This window comes from Vipera berus, assembly GCF_964194415.1.
Source record: "Vipera berus genome assembly, chromosome: 2".
NCBI classification, from domain to species: domain Eukaryota; kingdom Metazoa; phylum Chordata; class Lepidosauria; order Squamata; family Viperidae; genus Vipera; species Vipera berus.
This window is the reverse complement of record NC_138203.1, coordinates 233,295,762-233,319,997: the sequence shown is the minus strand read 5'-3', so window position 1 is coordinate 233,319,997 and position 24,236 is coordinate 233,295,762. Positions and strand designations below refer to the sequence as shown.

The 24,236-nt window shown below is 39.0% G+C and overlaps 1 protein-coding gene across 2 annotated transcripts in view; it reads right to left on the bottom strand.

Moving 5' to 3' along the window:
- Nucleotides 1-24,236, bottom strand: part of APPL1 (adaptor protein, phosphotyrosine interacting with PH domain and leucine zipper 1) — a 46,820-nt gene that overhangs the window by 2,917 nt on the left and 19,667 nt on the right. For both annotated transcript variants that reach the window (XM_081318080.1, XM_081318081.1), the window contains 9 exons: nt 20,446-20,502; nt 16,250-16,341; nt 14,841-15,023; nt 10,428-10,477; nt 8,644-8,818; nt 8,509-8,545; nt 7,905-8,051; nt 3,560-3,610; nt 1,829-1,918 (listed from right to left, as the gene is read on the bottom strand). In XM_081318080.1, the coding sequence (XP_081174206.1) occupies nt 1,829-1,918; nt 3,560-3,610; nt 7,905-8,051; nt 8,509-8,545; nt 8,644-8,818; nt 10,428-10,477; nt 14,841-15,023; nt 16,250-16,341; nt 20,446-20,502 (882 nt within the window). The remainder of the gene's footprint in view (nt 1-1,828; nt 1,919-3,559; nt 3,611-7,904; nt 8,052-8,508; nt 8,546-8,643; nt 8,819-10,427; nt 10,478-14,840; nt 15,024-16,249; nt 16,342-20,445; nt 20,503-24,236) is intronic.

Here is a 24,236-nt window from a genome sequence, read left to right as displayed (position 1 = left end):
TCAATATTCACTCCTGAACTGTTTAGCCTGGAACATCAAAGACTCAGAAGCAATATTTCAAGGCAAGATAAATACTTTCCAAGAGGAAATGTACGCAATGTTATGACAGATACAAATGACAAGATTTAAAACACGAGGAAATCCAGAACAACTTTGACGACATAAATAAGCACATCTCTAATCTAAATCTACAATTAAAAACACCCACAAAATGATGGAGAATGAACAAACAAATCAGATAACACAACACAAATTAGAAAAACATGATCATATCGATGAAGCTACAAATGAAAAGAATTACAATCCAACACAAACAGGAAAAAATCTACAGGACTTTGATATAACAATAAAAATGGAGTGGACAATAGAATTCCCAGGGGAATCATTAGAGTTTTGGAGACAGAAAGTATATATCCTATTTATTCTATCTTCTGCATTACCAACAATACTTGCAAAAACACAGGAACTGCCGGGTAAGTGGAATATATCAACTTGGAAAGCTATCTGGCAAAAGAAGAAGGCTAGAGATAGATTCGAGAGATTTGACTCGCCCTACCAGACGGAGTATTAGATGAATAAACACTTGTTTGAATATGGTTAAAAGAATAGAGAACTTTGAACATAAAGGGACCCTATAACAAGAGGGATAAGAGATTTAAGTAATATAGTATGTTTTACAATATATGAAATGTAAAAATATTGGGATGATGTAGCTTTTATAAATATAAGTGAAATTTAAGGTGATCAGAAAGGATGTTATACCCAGATGTTATAAGACAGACAAGAAGCACAGTATTTTTATAATACATGAAAATATTGGGATGGTGTACCTAAATGGAAAAATTTGGATATCTAGATGATTAACATTGAGAAAATCATGACTGATAAGAATGGATTGAATAAAAGGGGAAATTAAGCTTAAACAAAAATCACAAAAATAGGATGCATGGTGAACTAATGAGATGATGGTTATAAGAATAATATAAAGTGATAAAAAATGTTATACATAGATGTTATCACTATACATAGATGTTATCACTATAAATATGAAAAATATCTATATTTAATCATTTATATATTGAAAATATTAAGAATTATATTTGTTTAAGATTGAATATAAATGGGAGAAGGGAAGATCAAAGAAATATATCATTAATTAATATAATTATGGAATTATTAAATTTAATAATTGTTGACTGTTAATTAATTATTATTGCCTTTTTTTCTTTTCTCAAATATATAAACCAAGACAACATGCTGTACACCAGGCACTGGAGATTGTTATTGTTAAAAACCAATAAAATATTTTTTTAAAAAAGAAGTGTAAGGCACAGACAATACATACTGACTATAATGGTCATTTTGTGACTGATGGACAGCACTGTCATTAACTTTGAATAGTTGTTGAACAAGACATGGTAAGCAATGACTACCTGCATTAAAAATGAATTTTCAAGATTCATCAACCTGAACACAAAGCTTTATATAGGGCTATAGATAGAGAACTTCAATTATTCAGCAATCTTTAAGAATAAAATCCTGTGAACAATACGACTCATGTTAAAATGATTATTTTGGTGCAGTATCCTCTTTCCAACCACAGTGAGTCACAAGTCTTCTGGCCACACAAAGTAGGCCACTGCTTGTCAGGTTCAGCAACTAGTAATGTACTACATCCAGTGTTATCATGTGAACACATCTGCTTTAATCTAAAACCAGTCAATATCAGTTTTGTGAGGAAGAATAATTTTTCATGTTTATTAAATTTAAATAAAATGGCTATTTTGAAAGTTCAAAAATCCAAGTTAAACCTTGATTAAATCCATACCTTTTCAATTTGTTTCTGTTTATTGAGCTCTTTTTGCTGTTTTTCCTTTTCTCTTTCTATTTCTTTCTGCTTTTCTGATGATCTTCGATCCTGAAAATTTTTAAAAAGAAAATGCCAAATACCAAAATGTTACATTATTTGCACAGAATGGATTACTACTTTGTTTTGCCTGAAAAACTGCATGAAAAAATAGAGGTTTCCAAGTATTTTTAACCAAATACTTTTACAGCTTTTCAAAGGAAGGTGTTAAAAATCTTGGCTTTCACATCGTATTAATATATCACATCAGTTACACAATAGAAAAATTAACTACACAGTAATTTAAGATTAAAAGACCAGGATGCTTACATAATTGTTTCTCCAAATAGTAATTTATGTATTCACAAAATACAGCCTCCTTCACTATGATTCAGCTTCTCAATTATATCTGATTTGGACTCACCTGTATCTGCTCAAGAAATGAACAAATACAAAGGCACTTTCTTAAGAGGTATACTAGGATAGGAAAAAGATCCTTTTTCTCATTAAATCCAGCTAAAGAATGTTGAAGGATGGTTCACATGGGTCCAGAACTCACTCACAGGAATGCACAATGATCACTTCAAGAAGCAGAATTACAGCTACCTATCCTTCTGTTTTAACATTGCACTTTATTTATACATATTTTGCATGTTTTGCAAAGTATGTATAAAAACAATAAACAATCCACAAGAAACTGGGGAAAAAACATTTGGCATATACAGATTTGTTGAGCCACATACAAAAAAGGAGCAATACTTCCAAGAGACATTAATCCCTGATTTGAACAATAAAGCAACCTTCTTTTACGGATTAAGGAAAATAGAAGATGTATATATACTATGGATAGTCCTTGACTTACACAATTGAGCCCAAAATTTCTATTGCTAAGTGAGACAGTTGTTAAGTGAGTTTTGCATTTTACAGCTTTTCCTTGAGAGTTGACTGCTTGTCAGAAGGTTATAAATGATGATCACATGACCCCAGGACACTGCAACCATCATAAATATTAACCAGTTGACAAGCATCTGAATTTTGATCATGTGATCGTGGCGATGCTGTAACAGTCAAGTAAAAAATGCTCATAAGTCACTTTTTTCAGTGCGATTGTTAACTTCAAACAGTCACTAAATGAACTGCTTTAAGTCAAGGACTGCCTGTATATTCTTAAGGTCAAGACAGATAAATATTTAAAGGTAAAAAAAACCTTTTTAAAAATCTTGTTTTAAGAGTCCAGGAGATTTGCCTGCTCTCTGGTTTTGCCTTCACTTGCAGAAAGCTTAGCCAAATTATTTGCTTATCAACATCTCTTTGGCACCCCTGGATTGGAACTGCTTGTGACTTGCCAGGCACTGGTTGATTATTTGTGAGAATAGTTATTGGGTGAGAGAGTTTTGTAGTGGATGCTTAGTTTTTTCATTTTGCTGATTGTCAACAGAGAGATTAACAACATTTCCAAGTACTTAATATCATCACACCCTTTTTTTGAGAGAGAGAGATGGTGGGGCATCAACAATAATTAAATAATTAGTCTAAAAACCAAAACAGTTTTTTTTTTGTTATTCCAAAGCTGAACTGGATTTGAGGTTGGACACTGAAATTTCATCAATTTGGGCAGATGTCAGGAGATACTGCAAGCGATACTGAACTATATACTCATTTGATATCTATATATAAACTACCTCTACATTTTGTTCCGAGTTAAATTCTTACCAATTCAGCATGCAATGCAATCTGTTTTGCAAGTCCCACAGAATCACAAATCTAAATGAAGAAACAAATAGATACTATTATATACACTAAAAAAAATGTGTTCATGTTCAAGGACAGTAAATCCTCAATTTAACTACTTGCGGAAGGAACCAAAGATCCATGAAACAGAAAATGAATTTTACAAACATTAGAACTGCCATTAAAGGTGATTCTGACAATTACAGGTACAGTGTATCTGCACACTGAATACAAGCTGTAGCCGAGAGTCACCAGAGGCCGAGTATCATCAGAACTGATCATGGAGCCAGAGGAACTTCCACAGGCAATAAAGGTGAACTGTGAACGAGGGAAATTTGGTGTGTGGAATCTCAAGTCTGCTAAACTAAAGGTTTAACTGTACATCATCTAGCTGCTTATAATAGCCCAATGCGGACATCTTGGTATATGGTTCGTTTACATTATTCTAATGTGGACTTATATGCCCTCAGGAGAGTTCCTGCCTCCTGGGCACGACCTATCGCCTTGTGTTCCATCTCCCTTGAGATGGAACACAATTGAGACCATCCCTTGAGATGGTCCCAATTGTTGGGACCCTGAGAGTTGTTGGGCATAGATAGGGGCTGTTGGCTGAATCGGATTAAAAAGCCCCTACTATGTTTTTTAGCCGGTTGTTTTAGGGGGTTAGGGAGGGGGGTGAATGATAGGGGTGTGAGGGATAAGGGTATTTTATCACCCGGCTGTCAGTCCAGGCCGGAGACGGTTCCTGGCGAGACGGGCTTGGGGACCTTTGGTTCTCCCGGCTGTGGGGTGGGGTTTCAAATCCCCATGACAATTGGGAATGGTAGCAGGCAGCTGCATGGAGGGCCATATCAACATCTGGGATCACGCCCCCACTGTCTCCAAGTGGTGGCGTGCTCCAACCCTCCGGTTGATACCCGTTTATCCAGGGGTGAGGAAGATCGGGCCCCTGAGCTTAGGCTGCTGTATTTTAACACCAGATCCGTGGTGAACAAAGCTCCCCTCGTCCGAGACTTGATCGAGGAGGAACGCACGGATCTGGCATGCATTATGGAAACCTGGTTGGGCTCAGAGGGAGGCGTCCCTCTGACTGAGCTCTGCCCTCCAGGTTTCTGTGTGCTGCACCGGCCGCGGGCTCAGGGCAGGGGCGGGGGTGTGGCGGTGGTTATACAGGAGACCTTATACCCACGGGAGACCACTGTCGTACAGATTGGCGGGAGTGAGTCACTCCTCCTGAGTTATGGCTCTGGGGCTCAGTTGGGCTTGTTGCTGACATACCTGGTGCCCAGCTGTGTTGCAACGGCCCTGCCCGGGCTTCTCGACACCCTTTCAGGGCTGGTGGTTGAACTTCCCAGACCTATTGTTCTGGGTGATTTCAACCTTCCATCCCTGGGCGGGTCGTCAGAGTTAGCTCAGGAGTTCATGACGGCCATGGACCTGACCCAGATAATTCAGGGTCCGACCCATGGAGGGGGTCACACTCTCGACCTGGTTTTCCTATCTGGGCAGTGGTTTGATGATCTGGGAGGGGGATCACCAAATATTGTCCCGTCATGGTCTGATCATCATCTCCTACGGCTGGTCTTCTGATACGCTACCCCTCACTGCTGGGCTGCGGAGCCGACCAGGTGGTTTCGCCCCAGGCGCCTAATGGATCCAGAACGGTTCCAGACAACGCTTGGGTCTATACCTATCTCCCTCACTCACAGCCCGGCCAATGCCTTGGTGGAGGCTTGAGAGAGGGCCGCCACCAAGGCACTTGACTGTGTTGTACCCTTGCAACCCCTGACCCGGCGCAGATCCCGATGGGCTCCATGGTTTTCTGTGGAGCTCTGGGAGATGAAGCATCGGAGACGGAGTCTGGAGAGCTGTTGGAGATCCAGCCAGTCTGAATCTGACCGATTGCGACTAAGATATTTTACTAGGTCTTATCTCGCAGCGATGAGGACGGCGAAGTGTAATTACTTCGCTGCCCTCATAATGTCCACAGATAATCGCCCAGCCGCCCTGTTTAGGGTAACTCGTTCTCTCCTTAATCAGGAGGTGAGGGAGGAACCCTTACAGGGGCGGGGCGAGGAGTTCAGCCAGCATCTGGCGGACAAAATCGCTCAGATTCGGACTGGTTTGGACTCTGACTGGGCAGAGTCTGATGGGGAGGAATCGAGTGGTCTTGAGAGTAGTATTATCTGGACTGAGTTTGATCCTGTGACTCCCGAGGTGGACAGGATTATGGGGAGGCTGAGCTCTACCACCTGTTTATTGGACCCGTGCCCCTCCTGGCTGGTTTATTCAGCTCGGGAGGAGACACAAGGCTGGTTCCAGGCAGTGATATCTGCTTCTTTGAATGAGGGTATCTTCCCTGCCGCCTTGAAGGAGGCAGTGGTGAGACCCCTTCTCAAGAAGCCTGCCCTGGATCCAGCTATTCTGAATAACTATCGTCCGGTCTCCAACCTTTGCTTTTTGGCGAAGGTTGTTGACAGTGTGGTAGCACATCAGCTTCCTCTGTTCCTGGAGGAAACTGATTATCTTGACCCGTACCAATCGGGCTTCAGGCCCGGGTACAGCACGGAGACTGCATTGGCCGCGCTGATGAATGATATCTGGCGGGCTCAGGACAGGGGTTGCTCCTCTGTCCTAGTCCTATTAGATCTCTCAGCGGCTTTTGATATCATCGACCATGGTATCCTGCTGCGACGTCTCAGGGGGTTGGGAGTGGGGGGCACTGTTTTACGGTGGTTCTCTTCCTACCTCCTGGGCCGTTCGCAGTCGGTGTTGACGGGAGGGCAGAGGTCCACCCTGAGGCTTCTCGTTTGTGGAGTTCCTCAGGGGTCGGTCCTCTCTCCCCTCCTGTTCAACATCTATATGAAGCCGCTGGGTGAGATCATTCGTGGTTTCGGGGTGGGGTATCATCAGTACGCTGATGATACCCAACTTTTTCTTTCCACCCCGAACCAACTCAGTGATGCCCTCAATGTGATGTCCCGTTGCCTGGAGGCAGTTCGGGTTTGGATGGGGAGAAACAGGCTCTGACTCAATCCTGCCAAGACTGAGTGGCTGTGCATACTGGCATCTCGAGTGAACCATTCTTCTCCATCTTTAATGATGGGGGGTGAGGTGTCGCCCCCCCCCGTCGATAGGGCTCGTAACTTGGGCATCCTCCTGGATTCACGGCTCAGTTTGGAAGATCATATAGGAGCCGTGACCAGGGGGGCTTTTGCCCAGGTTCGCCTGGTGCGCCAGTTGCAGCCCTATCTAGACCGAGATGCCCTACGCACAGTCACTCATGCGCTCGTGACCTCCCGGTTAGACTACTGCAATGCTCTCTACATGGGGCTGCCCTTGAGGACCACTCGGAGGCTTCAGCTGGTGTAGAATGCAGCTGTGCGAGTAGTAATGGGAGTTTCCCCAATACTCTCATGTAACACCTCTTCTCCGCGAGCTGCATTGGCTTCCAGTTGCCCTCCGGGTGAGATTCAAGGTGCTGGTGATGACCTATAAAGCCCTAAATGGCATGGGTCCGGATTACCTTAGGGAGCACCTGCTGCCAGAATCAGCTTCCCATTGTCCTGTGCGCACCCACAGGGAGGGCCTCCTTAGGGTTCCGCCGGTTAGAGATTGCCGGCGGGTGATTCCCAGGGGGAGGGCGTTCTCTGTGGGTGTGCCCGCCCTTTGGAACGAACTGCCGATGGAACTTCGGACTGCCCCCGACCTTCGCTCGTTTTGCCAGGACTTAAAAACCTGGTAGTTTGAATTGTCTGGCCTGGACTGAGGGATTTTAAATTATATTAAATTAAATTAAATTAAAATTAAAATTAAATTAAATTAAATTAATTTTAAATTCCAATTTTAATGTTATCTTAATTTTGTGGGCTTGTATTAGTTTAATTGTATTTTATTCTCTCTTTTTGTATTGTTTTTAACTTGCCCTGTGAACCGCCCTGAGTCCTTCGGGAATAGGGCGGTATATAAATTCAATAAATAAATAAATAAATAAATAATTACAAAGGATGAACAAATTGGTCAAAAAAAAACTGGGGAGTTCTTGGTGCTCCCTGGTTGTGAGAAGACATTTTATTACCCAACTAGGCAATTGACACTGATGATATTACCTAGTTGGGTAATGAAATATCTGCAAGCAAATAAGTAGAGAGCACCAAGAACTCCAGAGGTTCTTTGCAAGTTGCTTCCTGCTGACTCCACCTGCATGTTTATATAAAATCATCTGCTTAGGGGGAGGGGGAATGTTCTTCTTAAATGATTTTTATATCCCTAGTTTTTACAGCTTTGGGATAATTTAAAATGCAAGAATGTTAACTGAAGCACGTACCTTTTCCCCTTCATTATTTGATTCAAATATGTAGCAAACTGAAGTTGGTCTACCATCTGCTCTTCCTGTTGAAGTATGAAGCACAAATCCAAAGAGACGCTTGTTCTCCTGGTGTGTGGCATACAGAACTATATTTGGCAAAGGAAACTGTCCAGAGAGGGAAAAATTGTCATTGAATAACAGGTAAATGAAATTACAGAAAGATACTTTTGGATTATTAAAGTAAAAGCCAAAATAATTCATATTTGTGTTTCAGAATAAAGTCATTCTAACTCGCCCTACTGACTTCTCAGCACAGACTTTCTACTCACTATGCTCCATCAACTCTTATGCTAGTGCATTCTCAAAAACTTACAAATTAAGTTAGGCTTTTATAACTATTAGCACAAATTCCTTGCATATTTTTTTTCTAATTTACAAGTAGAAGCGTATGGCTAGACCACCCACTTTCATAATGTGTAGTTTCAGGATAACTGAAATACGGTTTGGGGAAATGGATAACTTATAATTTTCTGTCCAAAACAATAAATAGAAAATAAACTTGGATGAAACTGAACAGTAACTGGGTTTTTGATGGTTAAGAACTTTTATTTTAACAACTTACCCGGAGTCTTGTAACTTGTGTTTGTGGATCAATTAACCTACAAAGGATAATTTCAGAAATGTATGGATATTTTAAAAAGGCCAAAATGTATTAAGTATTTGACAATCCTTTCCTTTAGAAAAAGAATATACTTACTTTAAACAATCGCACGTAACTAACAAATGTGATTCTGTCATTCTGAAAATGTTATGTATAGCTCGAGCTGCTAATATTTGACGCATTGTTTCATAAACAACATCAGGACTTTCATCTGATTTCACTTCCATAGATCCAAGGAATCTTATAATAAATAACTGATGAAGGATAGAATCTAGAGCAAGAGCATAATAAATATATAGTTTGAGTAAAGCTTTAGCTTTGGCCTTATGAAATATTTTATTTTTATGTATACACACACACACACACACACACACACACACACACACACCAAATATATATCGTATGTCAATATCCAGTAAAATATATTAGGCCTAAGAGGGCAACATCCATATCTCTGGAGCAATGGTGCTCCAGAGAGTGGGGGCCATGACACAGAAAACACGCTTCCTAAAGTCTTTTATAATTTATTTCTTTAAAAATGCAATGTATAGAAGCTCTGCTAGTTCTATCACAATATTTAGTTACCCTTAGGTTTGACTGAGAAGAATTGTTTTGTTCAATTAACATTAAAATTAACTAAACTGGAAGCAGTGTTGTGAGATCGTGGTTTGACCAAGATAGTGAGGGAAGGATAATGTATGATTCTACAATATAATTTAAGGGACTTTTACATTAAACAAGCATAACAAATAAAACTTGATAGTTCTTCTTCCATTTCTTCTTAAGCTTACTTTATAATATAAGTTAAGTTTTGGTTGTATCTTTATTTTCCTAGTTTACTGCAAAGTTCTTTCATTGAAGTATTTTCTTGCACTTTTAGCATTACTTCAAATATAGCTCTGCGACAGGAGAAACTAAGAATCAAACAGATATCTATTTTAATTCTATAAAACCTATCCAATGCAGTATTTAAAACTGAATAAATTTGCTCAAGATATAGCAACAATTTATTAATGTAAATCAATATAGAAAGAAATTTGTGAACTATCATTAGAGGTAATTTAAATAGAATAATAATAACAAGAACAACTTTATTGTCACTTTGAATGTACACCAATCGGCATACATCAAAATGAAATTTCATTGCGTACTGCTCTCAAAGGGTCACCACCTCCGATATACACTCCTTGTTCGTGGCCAGGTCAAGTTTCAGATCGTCCATTTTGGTATCTAGGGAGCGAACGATGGCAAACAGGACAGATGGAAATGGAGCTTCATCTGGATTAGCCCTAAAATTAGCTGGTATTCCTGCACGACAACCTTGCCTTCTTTTCTTTTTCTGATCCTGTCTCTTCCACCTTTTCCTTAAAGAGGTCTTGCTTCTTTTCACCCCTGGAGCACGCTGCCACTACCACCACCAATTCCTGCAAAAGCCTCTCTCTCTTCCTCTGGGCCTGCCAACAGCCTCATCCAGTTCCTTCGCTCCATAAGCCCCAGGACCTCTCCTCCTCTGCCTCCTTTGGAAACGGCCCTGAGTTGCAATAGAATCGGTCACTGGGCCAGCAGTCAGATCTTGCTGCCGGCAGAGCAATTTCAAACTGCGCCAATGACTTTTAACGGTCTCACCAACAATGAGAAGAATTATTCCCTCTTAATCTGAAGAAAGCAACCTAAGATATTTAAAATATATATTCCATAGGACAAGTGCCCTTGTTTATTATACAGAAACGTTTTCCTGTGTACCTTCTTTAATTATTTCATTCAACTCAGGCTTCCAGCCAAATTATCAAAATATTATTTAAAATTATCAATCTGTTCTCTTCAGCAATATACAATACTACACTATATATTTAATATTTCTTTTAAGTTTTGCTCTCTACCTTCTGTTTCTGATTTGGTTCCACCAGACTCTCCAAAAGGATTTGTACGTCTGTCAAAAAAAAGGTATCAAATCAATGTCTAACAGAATTGCATGCTATATTAAAAACAGCAATAAGACTGAATGGTTGCCCAGAAGTGCACACAGACACCTGTTAATTTTCATAATTTCAGAATAATTTGAGATATTTTATATAAAGAGCTATATTTTAACAGAAAACTGAAAAAACTGTAAAACCACTCATTACAAAATAACGTACTGTAATATTCTTTGGAAAGTTAATTTTATCTGCTTTTGAAAATATAATCGTGTATTACAAACTAGAAACTTACAGAAATTCATTAAAAACAAATCGGTTTAACAGAAACTGCATGCTCCCTTAATGTTAACATATTAAATTTTTTATGTATATAAAGTTACCATTTCAAATACAGTTTCTGAAAGCACTGTTGGGATATTAATAATATATTACATTTTTTATGTATAGTAAAGTTACCATTTCAAATACAGTTTCTGAAAGCACTGTTGGGATATTAATAATATATTACATTTTTTATGTATATAAAGTTACCATTTCAAATACAGTTTCTGAAAGCACTGTTGGGATATTAATAATATATTAAATTTTTTATGTATAGTGAAGTTACCATTTCAAATACAGTTTCTGAAAGCACTGATGGGATATGGCTATGCTTAGCTCTCAGCAGAGACATTGTTATTCTACATTATACTTGTGAAAATTTTCTAGGCTTCCAGTATGTGCTCAAAGAAAAGCTTTATCAAAACATTTTTCAAATGAAGAACTTAAGATGATCCTTAAAAGCCAAACGGTCAGAACAGTATTTTTTAAAAAATATATTCAGTTTGATATTTTCACAATAAAAATCTTTCACATAATCATGGTGTTGCACTAGAACAAGTGTCCTCAAACTACAGCCCATGGGCCGGATGCGGCCCACCGTGTCTTTTTATCTGGCTCACGGGGGAACATTGGTGATATAGTGATTGTTTGCACAAGACGATTCTCCTTCTTGTGCAACTCTTCCGGCGCCACCCTCACAGTCGTCAACAAATGGCGACTGAATACCAAAATACATTGTGATGGAGCGGAAAAGGAACCCCTTGGCACTTCCGCCGAGTCATGTGATCCAAGCTCCATTGAATGCCGGTTTCTCTTGCAAGCGTTTGCTTCCGTCCTCTGGTTTGTGTGCGTAGTTGCTAGGAGCCACAGGAAGACAACGCACACAGTTTTCATGAGGCCTGCCGGAAGTGAGAGAAGCCCTCTGCATACGAAGCCAAGGTAAGAGACCTGCCCTTTTCTTGCTCTGCTTCCCCAGTTTTGGTACAAAAGTAGCGGGATGAGGGAGGACTGGGTCTGAGTCTTCTCTCTGAGAGTGGGAGCCGTCATTCTAGATGCCTCCTAATTCTGGAATAGCTTGCCCTCCAAGATAAAAATGGCCCCTTCCCTGTTGACCTTCCTGAAGGCAAGGCAAGCCTTCAGGACAGAGGGAATTATGTAAATGGGATTAATCTTACTGACTGCATCTCATGTTGAGCTTTTGTGCTTTGATTTATTCTTAATGTAATCCTCCTGGCATCTTTGGAGCAGCCAGCATAGATATTCATGTGTGAATAAATGAGTATACTTAAAATGCCTGAAGATGATTTTTGTCATGTACATTTTTCCTCAAACACCAATTTCAATTTGATGTTTTTCTATGGATATTAGTTTTGAATTAGATTTCTCCTTACAGCAAACTTTCAATAGGAGCAACAGGGGTTAATTAATTTCTGTTCTGAAAGAAAAACCAGTCATATCTACAAGTAGATGGTTTCATTCAGCAATCACATGTTCTAAGAGTTTATAAGCTAACCAAGGAATGTATAAGAAGCGAAAATAATTCCTTTTGTTATTCCTCTTCTAACTCTTAGTTTTAATATACTTGTAAGACTGTAAGGCACACAGTTATGAGTGAGATAATTGCTTTGGCTTGGAAAGTTTCTAGTCAAATTTTTCACTATACTATATTAAGACTTGCCTTAATATTACAATTAAGTATTCACTAGTATTTAGGGCCCTCTTACTTCACTGAGTAACAAATATTGTATACTCAATTGCTAAAATGATAATTGTAAAATATACTAATGCAAAATGGAAACTCCAGTGAGATAGAGAAGGGGAATGAAAAGAATTGTGGACAATGGACAATTTAACTTCCTAACAGATATTACTCTAGAAGCCTAGATAATTTTCACTCACCTTTTTTAACTTAGGAAGAAAGCCATCAGAATATGCCTTCACCACCTGGGTTGCCACATTTCTCTTGAGTTTCCAAGAGGAAATACCCAAGTTGCTGGGGCAGGCAAGCAAGCAATAGGAAAGGAAAATATACTTTTTAAAAAACAAAAAAACCTGAAGAATGCTCAACAGGGCAAAATAAGTCTGCTACAAGAAATAAAAGCAACATAAAATTTTCCTAATTGGGCAAGATTTCAATTTTTTCATTTTAATGAGGTACAGTGGGACAAAAAAGTATTTAGTCAGCCACCAATTGTCCAAGTTCTCCCACTTAAAAAGATGAGAGAGACCTGTAATTTTCATCATAGGTATACCTCAACTATGAGAGACAAAATGGGGGGAAAGAATCCAGGAAATCACACTGTAGGATTTCTAATGAATTTATTTGCAAATTATGGTGGAAAATAAATATTTGGTTAATAACAAAAGTTCATCTCAATACTTTGTTATATACCCTTTGTTGGCAATGACAGAGGTCAAACATTTTCTGTAAGTCTTTACAAGGTTTGCACAGTGTTGCTGGTATTTTGGCCCATTCCTCCATGCAGATCTCCTCTAGAGCAGTGATGTTTTGGGGCTGTCGCTGGGCCACACGGACTTTCAACTCCCTCCAAAGGTTTTCTATGGGGTTGAGATCTGGAGACTGGCTAGGCCACTCCAGGACCTTGAAATGCTTCTTACGAAGCCACTCCTTCGTTGCCCGGGCAGTGTGTTTCGGATCATTGTCATGCTGAAAGACCCAGCCACGTTTCATCTTCAATGCCCTTGCTGATGGAAGGTTTTCACTCAAAATCTCACGATACATGGCCCCACTCATTCTTTCCTTTACACGGATCAGTCGTCCTGGTCCCTTTGCAGAAAAACAGCCCCAAAGCATAATGTTTCCACCCCCATGCTTCACAGTAGCTATGGTGTTCTTTGGATGCAACTCAGCATTCTTTCTCCTCCAAACACGACGAGTTGAGTTTTTACCAAAAAGTTCTACTTTGGTTTCATCTGACCATATGACATTCTCCCAATCCTGTTCTGGATCATCCAAATGCTCTCTAGCAAACTTCAGACGGGCCCGGACACGTACTGGCTTAAGCAGGGGGACACGTCTGGCACTGCAGGATTTGAGTCCCTGGCGGCATAGTGTGTTACTGATGGTAGCCTTTGTTACTTTGGTCCCAGCTCTCTGCAGGTCATTCACTAGGTTCCCCCGTGTGGTTCTGGGATTTTTGCTCACTGTTCTTGTGATCATTTTGACCCCACAGGGTGAGATCTTGCGTGGAGCCCCAAAACGAGGGAGATTATCAGTGGTCTTGTATGTCTTCCATTTTCTAATAATTGCTCCCAGTTGATTTCTTCACACCAAGTTGCTTGCCTATTGCAAATTCAGTCTTCCCAGCATGGTGCAGGTCTATAATTTTGTTTCTGATGTCCTTCAACACCTCTTTGGTCTTGGCCATAGTGGAGTTTGGAGTGTGACTGTTTGAGGTTGTGGACTGGTGTCTTTTATACTGATAACAGTTCAACCAGGTGCCATTCATACAGGTAACGAGTGGAGGACAGAGAAGCCTCTTAAAGAAGTTGTTACAGGTCTGTGAGAGCCAGAAATCTTGCTTGTTTGTAGGTGACCAAATACTTATTTTACTGAGGAATGTACGAATTAATTCATTAGAAATCTTGCACAATTGGTGGCTGACTAAATACTTTTCTGTCCCACTGTATAAAAATCCTAGTACCTCTAGGGATTAATGTAATAAAACACAGACAACCTGATGCCACCCAATTCCCTTGTATACATAATTTTCCCCACCAGTTTTAACATCAGGTAATGCCAATCAGCTTTCACTCTTAATTAGACATCTGAATAAATATGAAGTGTGGCTGAAACCTCTAGTTAAAAGCAAACTCTGCTTCGGCACAATCATTCTTAAAATTGGTAAAGGGAATAAAAAATAAGTTAAATTTGTGTGGGGAGAGGATCCTGGATGAAAGTGAGGACACTACCCATAAACAAAGTTAAAGCATGATGATGATTATTTTACATAGGTTTTAAGTATCAACAGAGGTGTTAAATATTGAGTTACAATATTTATTTGCTTGTATTTCATTTTTGTTAATTCTCACCTGCCTGACTGGCCTGGAGTTTTTATTTGACCAGGCTGGTCTTCACTTACTGGAGAAATGATATCAAATTGTATAGGTGTGTCAGGTGCAACAATTGAGTCCAAGGAAAGTGCAGATAGTGATGCCGAATCAGATCCCAAAGATCCAGTGCTACTTGTACGATTTGTGGGAGGCCGAGACTGTCTGAAAAAGCAAGAAAAGTAGGGAACAGCTCAACCTTCTTAACCATCTCTTTCATTTCAGCAGAGAAGAACTAATCAAATTCAGAAGTCAAACATTTTCTTACAAATAATGAAAGGCAATCTATTATCCAAACAATAGAATAGTCCCAACTAAATAATTTGGAAACAAATGTCTTGATGAGAATAAACATGAAATAGAATGTATCATGAAATACATCTAAAATGAGATGTCTAACCTTTAAGCTAACACACTGAACATGTGAGGCCATCAAAATAATCAACTAAATCTAGCAAGAATATTTAATGGTGGCAGCAACAAAATTTCTCAAATTAATACAAATGCCCAATAAAACTTCAATTTTATATAGTTGTGGCTTGAGAAAAATAAATTCTGTAGGACAAATAAGCTAGCATTTTAATTTTAAATTCTGAATCTTTAATGAGACAATAACTAGGAAAAGCAAACCAGTGCCTAATTAAAGATTAGTGATTCCTCTCAGATTATTAAAATGAGATAGTAGGGAAAACTGAGCCAGAAATGTTAGGAATAGAAACTGAATGAAATATAGCAGAAACCAGAGATTAGAAGAGCTAGGTCAAAAGTAAGGTCATGATTACTGTTCTTTCCAATAGTACCTACTAATGATTAAAGGATGTGAAAGTATTTTGCCCACAAATATAATAATCAAGGAATCATATCATATCACAGATTTTCTATTTAAAATGCTGAGAGAAAAGAGACAAAGTAACAATTATACATTTTAATAGCAACTATAAAATTTTGGAACTTATTAATAGTAGCACTCTGCATATTTAGAAAATTATTTGAAAGAAGTCCAGCAGCTCAACTTTACTCAGGCTTTCACACAAACCTGAAAAGAGATGTTGTTTTAAATCACGTTAACTCCAATGGGTGGATACTTTAAAGTGGCAACACTTTCTATTTAAGCTTAATTCTGGAAAAATCAATGTTAACAGCACATGAATGGTAAAATCTAGATTACTCCTCAGATAAACTTCACATGTTATTAATTTGTAACTGTCCTCAAATTATAGTATAGTTTTAATAATTAAATTTAAAAGGATATACATTCCAGCTGCAGTTTCATTGCAAAATTTAAATAGTCGTATTTTGCAGTAGCTTTCGATGAATCTCAGAACATGCTACAATTAAAAAAATATTTTACAAAATATGAAATGTGTCTTTTCTGCTGTTTGGTGACTTACATAATTGGCCTCATGCTTTCATGTCTCTGCTGGAAGGAAGGTGAGGGAGTGACAGCCTCTAAAGCTGACTGATTTACACGGGCAGCAATTTCCTATATTGTTAGAAGAAAAACAAATATTTTTTTATTTAATTTGACCTAAAAATAAATGAATATATGAAGATTTTTAGTTAGCACAACAAATTGAGTAGACATATTGAAATGATATTTTGTTAGAAACATGAATTTATGAAAAAATAGTGGTTAATCATTTCTGTTGAGGAACACTGCTATGCATACAGTGTGGACCCAGAATCAATTATTAGGGGTCTTTGGGCAATGTAACTTATTTTTTCTATATTCATCTGCCATGCAGAAGGGGCACTGCAGGTAGAAAAATTGACCCTCCTGTAAGCAAGCCATCATACCCAAAAACATTCTCCATTCAAACTGGAACAAGGCTTTTAATACCAATGGAAGCTTTCCCAACCAAAATTTAACCATGTAAATAGTAATTTCCATCCAAGAAATAAAAAGGAAGTAGTGGAAAAAGGGACAAAGACAAGAAAGTTGGGAATAAAAGGCCAGATCCTGAAGCTAAAACTCAAATACTTTGGCCACCTAATGAAAAGGACTCACTGGAGAAGAGCCTAATGCTGGGAAAGATTGAGGGCAAGAGAAGAAGGGGGCGACAGAGAATGAGGTGGCTGGATGGAGTCACTGAAGCAGTAGGCATGAGCCTAAATGGACTCCAGAAGATGGTAGAGGACAGGAAGGCCTGGAGGAACGCTGTCCATAGGGTCGCGATGGGTCGGACACGACTTCGCAGCTAACAACAACAACATAAATGAGAAACAAGAATATTTTATTGTCCTCTTTTCCTTTTCCTCCTTCTTTCTTTTTTCTTTTTCTTTTTCTTTTTCTCCTTGCAATTTGTATTTTAATGATTACTATTTTAAATATAGTAAAATTGATATAGATATGGAAATGAGATACATGAGAACTGGACTACAGTATTAAGTATGGAAGAGAATTGTATAAAGGAAAAAGAAGTTATTTAGTAATATGAAATCGAAATTTTAAACGTTTTAATTTTAATATTAATACAAAATTAAAGCTAGAAAAAATAGATAAGGTGTTTGATGTTTTAAAGATGGAATGTTAAAATATGAAATATATTAAAAGATCGATGGATATACATTCAAAAAATAAAATAAACTATTGATTGATGGATAGCAATAAAAATATGTTAACTTAGATAAGAGATAATATATATCGAAGAAAACAGAGAGAGGAAGTATTGGCTATAATAATGTGGAGATGTGGAGATAATAGTATGTATTTGTCTGAAAATGGAACTATTGTAACTCGGACACCACGTTGCTTTCTAAAGATATTATTGTAAATATTGAAAAACTAATAAAATATTATATATATATATATATATATATATATATATATATATATATATATATATATATATATATATATATATATATATATATATATATATATATATATATATATATATATATATATATATATATATATATATATATATATATATATATATATATGGAAGTAGTGGAAAAAGGGACAAAGACAAGAAAGTTGGGAATAAAAGGAAAGTGATATAAAGTCATATATATGTGTACAAGAAACAAAAGAAAGAACATACGGTATATACAATTGGATATTTTACATGAGATATAAATACAAGATCAAAAAGCTAAAATAAAATAATAAAATAAAATCCCATCTTCTACCAACCCAGTCTTTATTTTTTCTTTATTTTTCTCAATCACTACACTTTTTGTAGTGGAGTTTCTTTGCTCCATTAAAATGTAACTGCAAAATTGGGCTTCCGCAGCGTAAGAGGCACAGGAAGATGGGGCTCCGTTGTTTGTGTTTGATTTCACCCCACTGGGGACCCTGGAAAGGGTCGAAAGTCGCCCAGTAGAGGTGACAAGCAAGGAGGGGAACCTTGTTGATGACGGGAGGGCAGCAACCCTTCCGTTTGATCCGAGGAAGCCCTCCAAACCGGCGGGGGAAAGACTGGCTACATTCGTGTAGCCATTCAGAAGCTGCTGACAACAGAAGACAATAAATACTAACAAGCAACCTTTCAGCAATGTGGATGAAACTGAGTGAGACCCTATCCTCTCTTTATGACTCTAACACTTCTTCCTAGAAAAAGTTGCCCAAAGCACCCTCCCCGATGAAAGAGGGAAGGGGAATTTCCACCCCATTCCATTAGGAAAAGAAAAGTGGCAAACTAATTACTTAAGGGAAACAGAAATTACAAGATTAATTTGGAATTAATACACATATATAGCTTTGAAATTTGGGAACTAAAATTGCTTTTGAGATTTATTTTTTTAAAAAAGAGATTTGAAAAGCTTGTAATATAAGTTTGAATTTAAAAAGCTAGGAAACAGCACTAATGACATCTAGTGGCAAATTATGGCTCTACAATTTGTTATGCCTAAAGGAAACCAGGCTTGAAGCCCAGATTTAGATAAGACTCTTGCTAACCTTGGAAACTTTCACTTTTAAAGACTGCAGCTGGGAAAAGGGGGGGGACTTTGGGGCTGTTTATCAGTGTGGCAGAGATGATGAACTACTTTGAAACCGGCCTGCCTGAACTACAAATATAAATATTAACTGACTTTCAGAGCTGTGTTCTGGAACTATTTCCCTCATTGCTTGAAATGGAATATTTTGGATTACAAATCTTTGATGATGAACAATTTTTATTATAAAGACCACCTACAAAAAATGAAATGGATGTCCCATACTCAACTTTAAATGGTAAAAAACCATCTCTAACACCTGTCCCCAAAGTCTTCAGTTTGATATACCACCAAGAAAATATGAAGATCGGAAAGAAATTCTCTCCATGTTGAAGTCAATATAAGAAACTATTGCTTTAGCTCATGATGAGACTAGAAATAACACAAAGGAGATAAAAGAACAATTTTCTAATCTAAATTTACAAACCAAGAACATGACTAGAAAGAAGGAACTAGCAACTCAGAAAATAGAAGGAAAACTGGAGGAAGCAGATCCAAAGATGGAGGACCTGAAGGAAGCAACTAACTGACAGATTCAGACAACTGAAGAACAAGAAGACGGAGCGATATCAGAAATGGAAAAGACATCTTACCAATCAAGAATGCAGAACACATTTGAGGAAAACTGATTGAATGGAAGATAGAGCTGTTAGGAGAACTGTGGGGAATTTGACGAGGCAAGTTGTTTAATGAATATCAATGGGTTTGTTCTTCCAAAAATACTTTAACCAAATGATATTTCTTATTCCAAATAATATACACAAAAACAGAGAAAAAATTACTTGATGATTCAAATGCATTGACTTGGAAAGTTAGTTGGCAAAGGAAGAAAGCTAAAGTAAGACTGAAAATAGAGGTTTTGATCCATTAGATGGGATATTATATTATTAACTAGATGTTTGAATATGGTAGAGAATAGATAATTGCTAGAAATAAAAGTATTATCATAACTAGAAAGATAAGATTTGTAATTAGAATATTAGATTTTGGTATGAGAAGGGAAACAAGAAAATGTTAAGAAGTTTGAATAAGGGAAGCTTCTGGTTACCAAAATATAACTTACTTTGAAATTATAAACAATAGAGACATTTTGAACACTGAGGGGAAATTAAAATTTAAAAAAAGTAAAAACAGGATACTGATTGAACATATGGATACTAAGTGCAAATGCAATTAAGATATGTTTTGGCTAGAAAAGTTATCTAATACTGATATTATTCATATTATGAGAAAAATATAACAAAGATGTTGATATTCAATTGTATATTTATTAATAACAATAAGAATTGTATTTGCCTAGTGTTGGAAAACAGGTACTACTGGAAGAAGAGAGGAAACATTTGATGGTATAATATTGGATCTAGATATAAGAAGTTAATATATACTACTGAATTACTAATGGACCCAGACAACACGTTGTCTATTAAGTGTTTGACTGTAAAACTAGAAAATAAAATATTAAAAAATGTAACTGCAGAATTAAAACCAATTTTTCTCTCAATCTGCATAAATAATGAATTTTAATCTCAATATTTATTTCAATATTCCAACGTACTCTGGAATCAAATGTTTCCTCAAATTTAAATTTAAATTTCTCATCAAACAGTATTTTGTTTTTTATATTAAAGGAGTACAATCACATTACCTCTGGGTTTTCGCTAAGGTAAATCTGTTTTGAAATATTGTTTATTGTACATATCCACTGGAAAAAAAGTTTAAAATATAGTTAATTTTCTGCCCATTATATACTTTCCATTTCTAGATTATGGTTAAGAAATTAAAAACATGGTAAATGCTTTAGTCTGATCAGAAGAATGACTTTTATCATTGGAAATTAGCAAATACAGGTGCCAGATTATGATTTTTTTAGAATAATAATAATAATAATAATAATAATAATAATAATAATAATAATAATAATAATAATAAAGTTGGAAGGGAACTTGGAGGTCATCTAGTGCAACCCCTTGCTCAGGCAGGAAACCCTATACCATTTCAGACAAATGGCTGTCCAGTCTCTTCTTAAAAACTTCCAGTGTTGGAGCATTCACTGCTTCTGGAGGCAGGCTGTTCCACTGATTAATTGTTCTAACTGTCAGGAAACTTCTCCTTAGTTCTAGGTTGCTTCTCTCTCTGCTTAGTTTCCATCCAATGCTTCTTGTCTTGCCTTCAGGTGCTTTGGAGAATAGCTTGATTCTGTCATGCCTCCATCCGAGCCTGAATCCAAGGAAGACTTGGAGTTGTCTGCTGAGGCCCAGGAGGCTTCGGAGGACTGTAGGGAAGAGAAGGCTGAGGCAGGCCAGGGCCCTTCAGGTTTGGAACAGGGAAGGCAGTGTAGGTGAGGAGCAAGCCCCCCCTCCCCCCACCTGATCCTAGAGCAAGGATTGCAGAGGAGAGAACAACGGAGGCAGTCACCATTGCTTGGGAGGAGAGCGTCCCGCCCCCCCCTCCATAAGGCATACCTGGGGATTAAGATTTAAGGAGACACTGTGGGGTGGGGCATTTGCCAGGAACAAATGTGTTATCTTGAGATAGTGAATTGTGCTCTTGTCTAACCTGGACACTTTGAATTCCGGACCGGTTGGTTTCCTGTTTCACAATCACAGACTACATTTCTGAGTCTCTCCTTGCAGACTGCAAGCAAGCTGAGAGTTAAAAGGACTCTTTACGTTTTTGTTATCTGTCTTGCCTGGAGAACATTGCTTGAATTCTTGGCAGCACATGTGGGAGCTTGTGGGGAACATGGGCAGTGATTAAAGGACAGTTTCTTTTGCTAGCTGACTGCTTTGCCTCCAATTGGGGCCCTGGGTCATCACAGACTCCCTCTTCTTTGTGGCCCCTGAGATATTGGAACTCTATCATGTCCCCCCTCGTCCTTCTCTTCATTAAACTAAACATACCCAATTCCAGCAACCGTTCCTTATATGTTTTAGTCTCCAGTCCCCTCATCATCTTTGTACTCTTTCTAGAGTCTCAACATCTTTTTTTACATCGTGGTGACCAAAAGTGGAATGTAGTATTCCAAGTATGGCCTTACCAAGGCATTGTAAAGTGGTATTAATAATTTAATTTAATAATTTAATTTGTATACCGCCCTTCTCCCGGAGGACTCAGGGTGGTGAACAGGGCAATACACAATAAAAATAGAATACAAAAATTAAAAAGCCATTAAACATTATGCCCATAAAATTAATACATATTAAAATTAAAACTATTTATAAAAACCCAAACCCATCCCGTCAGACCAGGCCAGCTTGTTCGAAAAAGAAAGTTTTGAGATCGCGCCGGAAGGAGCGAAGGTCGGGGGCCATCCGGAGCTCAACCGGTAAGCGGTTCCAGAGGTCTGGTGCGCCCACAGAGAACGCTCTCCCCCTGGGTGTCACCAATCGGCATTCTTTGATCGGCGGCACCCTGAGGAGGCCCTCTCTGTGGGAGCGCACTGGACGGAGGGAAGTTGACGCCGGCCGCAGGTGTTGCCGTAGGTAATCCGGACCCATGCCATGAAGGGCTTTGTAAGTCATCACTAACACCTTGAACCTCACCCGGAGAGCAACCGGTAGCCAATGCAGCTCGCGGAGCAAAGGTGTAACATGGGAGTATCGGGAAACTCCCAAGACAACTCGCGCGGCTGCATTCTGCACCAGTTGGAGTCTCCGGGTGAACCTCAAGGGCAGCCCCATGTAGAGAGCATTACAGTAGTCTAGACGAGAGGTCACGAGTGCATGAGTGACTGTGCGCAAGGCATCTCGGTCTAGATAGGGCCGCAACTGGCACACCAGGCGAACCTGGGCAAAGGCCCCCCTAGTCACAGCTCCAATATGCTCTTCCAAAGAGAGCTGTGAATCTAGAAGGACCCCCAAGTTGCGGGCCCTATCTACGGGGGGTAATAGCTCACCCCCCATGGCCAATGATGGAATAATCGGAATTTCCCGGGATGCCGGCACGAACAGCCACTCAGTCTTGTCAGGGTTGAGTCGAAGCCTGTTCCTCCCCATCCAGACCCGGACCGCCTCCAGGCAATGGGACATCACGTCGAGGGCATCACTGGGGTGGTTTGGGGTCGAAATAAAAAGCTGGGTATCATCAGCATATTGGTGATAGCCAACTCCAAAACCACGATTGATCTCACCCAGCGGCTTCATATAGATGTTGAACAGGAGAGGCGAGAGAACCGATCCCTGAGGAACTCCACAAATGAGAGGTCTCAAGGTCGATCTCTGCCCCCCTACCAACACCGACTGTGAACGTCCCAGAAGGTAAGAGGAGAACCCCTGGAGAACTGTGCCTCCCACTCCTAACCCTCTGAGACGTCGCAACAGGATACCATGGTCGATGGTATCAAAAGCCGCTGAGAGGTCTAAAAGGACTAGGACAGAGGAACCTCTTCACGTGATCTTGATTCTATCCCTCTGTTAATGCAGACTAGCACTGTGTTGGCTTTTTTGGCAGCTGCAGCACACTGCTGGCTCATATTTAAGTGATTGTCCACAAGGACTCAGAGATCCCCCTCACAGTTACTACTATTGAGCAAGGTACCCCCTATACTATACTGTGCATTTGGTTTTTCTTCCCTAAGTGTAGAACCTTACTTTTTTCACCATTGAATTTCATTTTGTTAGATAGCGCCCAGTGTTCAAGTCTGTCCAGATCCTCCTGTAACTTAAGCCTGTCTTCTGGAGTGTTGGCTATTCCTGCCAGCTTGCTGTCGCCTGCAAATTTGATGAGTTCCTCATCTATCCTCTCGTCCAAATCATTGATGAAGATGTTGAAGAGCAGTGGGCCCAGAACAGAGCCCTGGGGCACCCCACTACACACTTCCTTCTGTGTAGATGCAGTTCCATTGGGGACCACACGCTGAGTACGGCCGGTCAGCCAGCTACGAATCAATCTGGTGGTGATACTGTCTAACCCATATTTTTCTATCTTATCAAGTAGTAGGTTGTGATTTACTTTATCAAATGTCTTACTGAAGTCCAAGTAAATTATATCCACAGCATTCCTCTGGTCCACTAATTTTGTCACTTGATCAAAGAATGCAATAAGATTTGTCTGGCATGATCTGTTTTTGACAAACCCATGTTGGCTTTTAGTAATGACTTTCTTTGCCTCTAGGTGTTCGCTGATTCGTTGTTTATCTTTTACAGAATCTTCCCAGGTATTGAGGTCAGGCTGATAGATCTGTAGTTTCCTGGATCTATTTTTTTTCCTTTTTTGAATATGGGAACTACATCAGCTCTCTTCCAGCCCTCTGGTAGTTCCCCAGTGCTCCAGGATCTTTGAAAAATATAGTTCAGTGGTTCTGAGATCACATCTGCCAGTTCCTTGAGAACCTTGGGGTGTAATCCATCTGGTCCTGGTGATTTGAACTCGTCTAGGCTGGACAGGTGCTCACTTACCATTTTCTTGCCTATCTTAACTTGTGTTTGTATTGTTTTT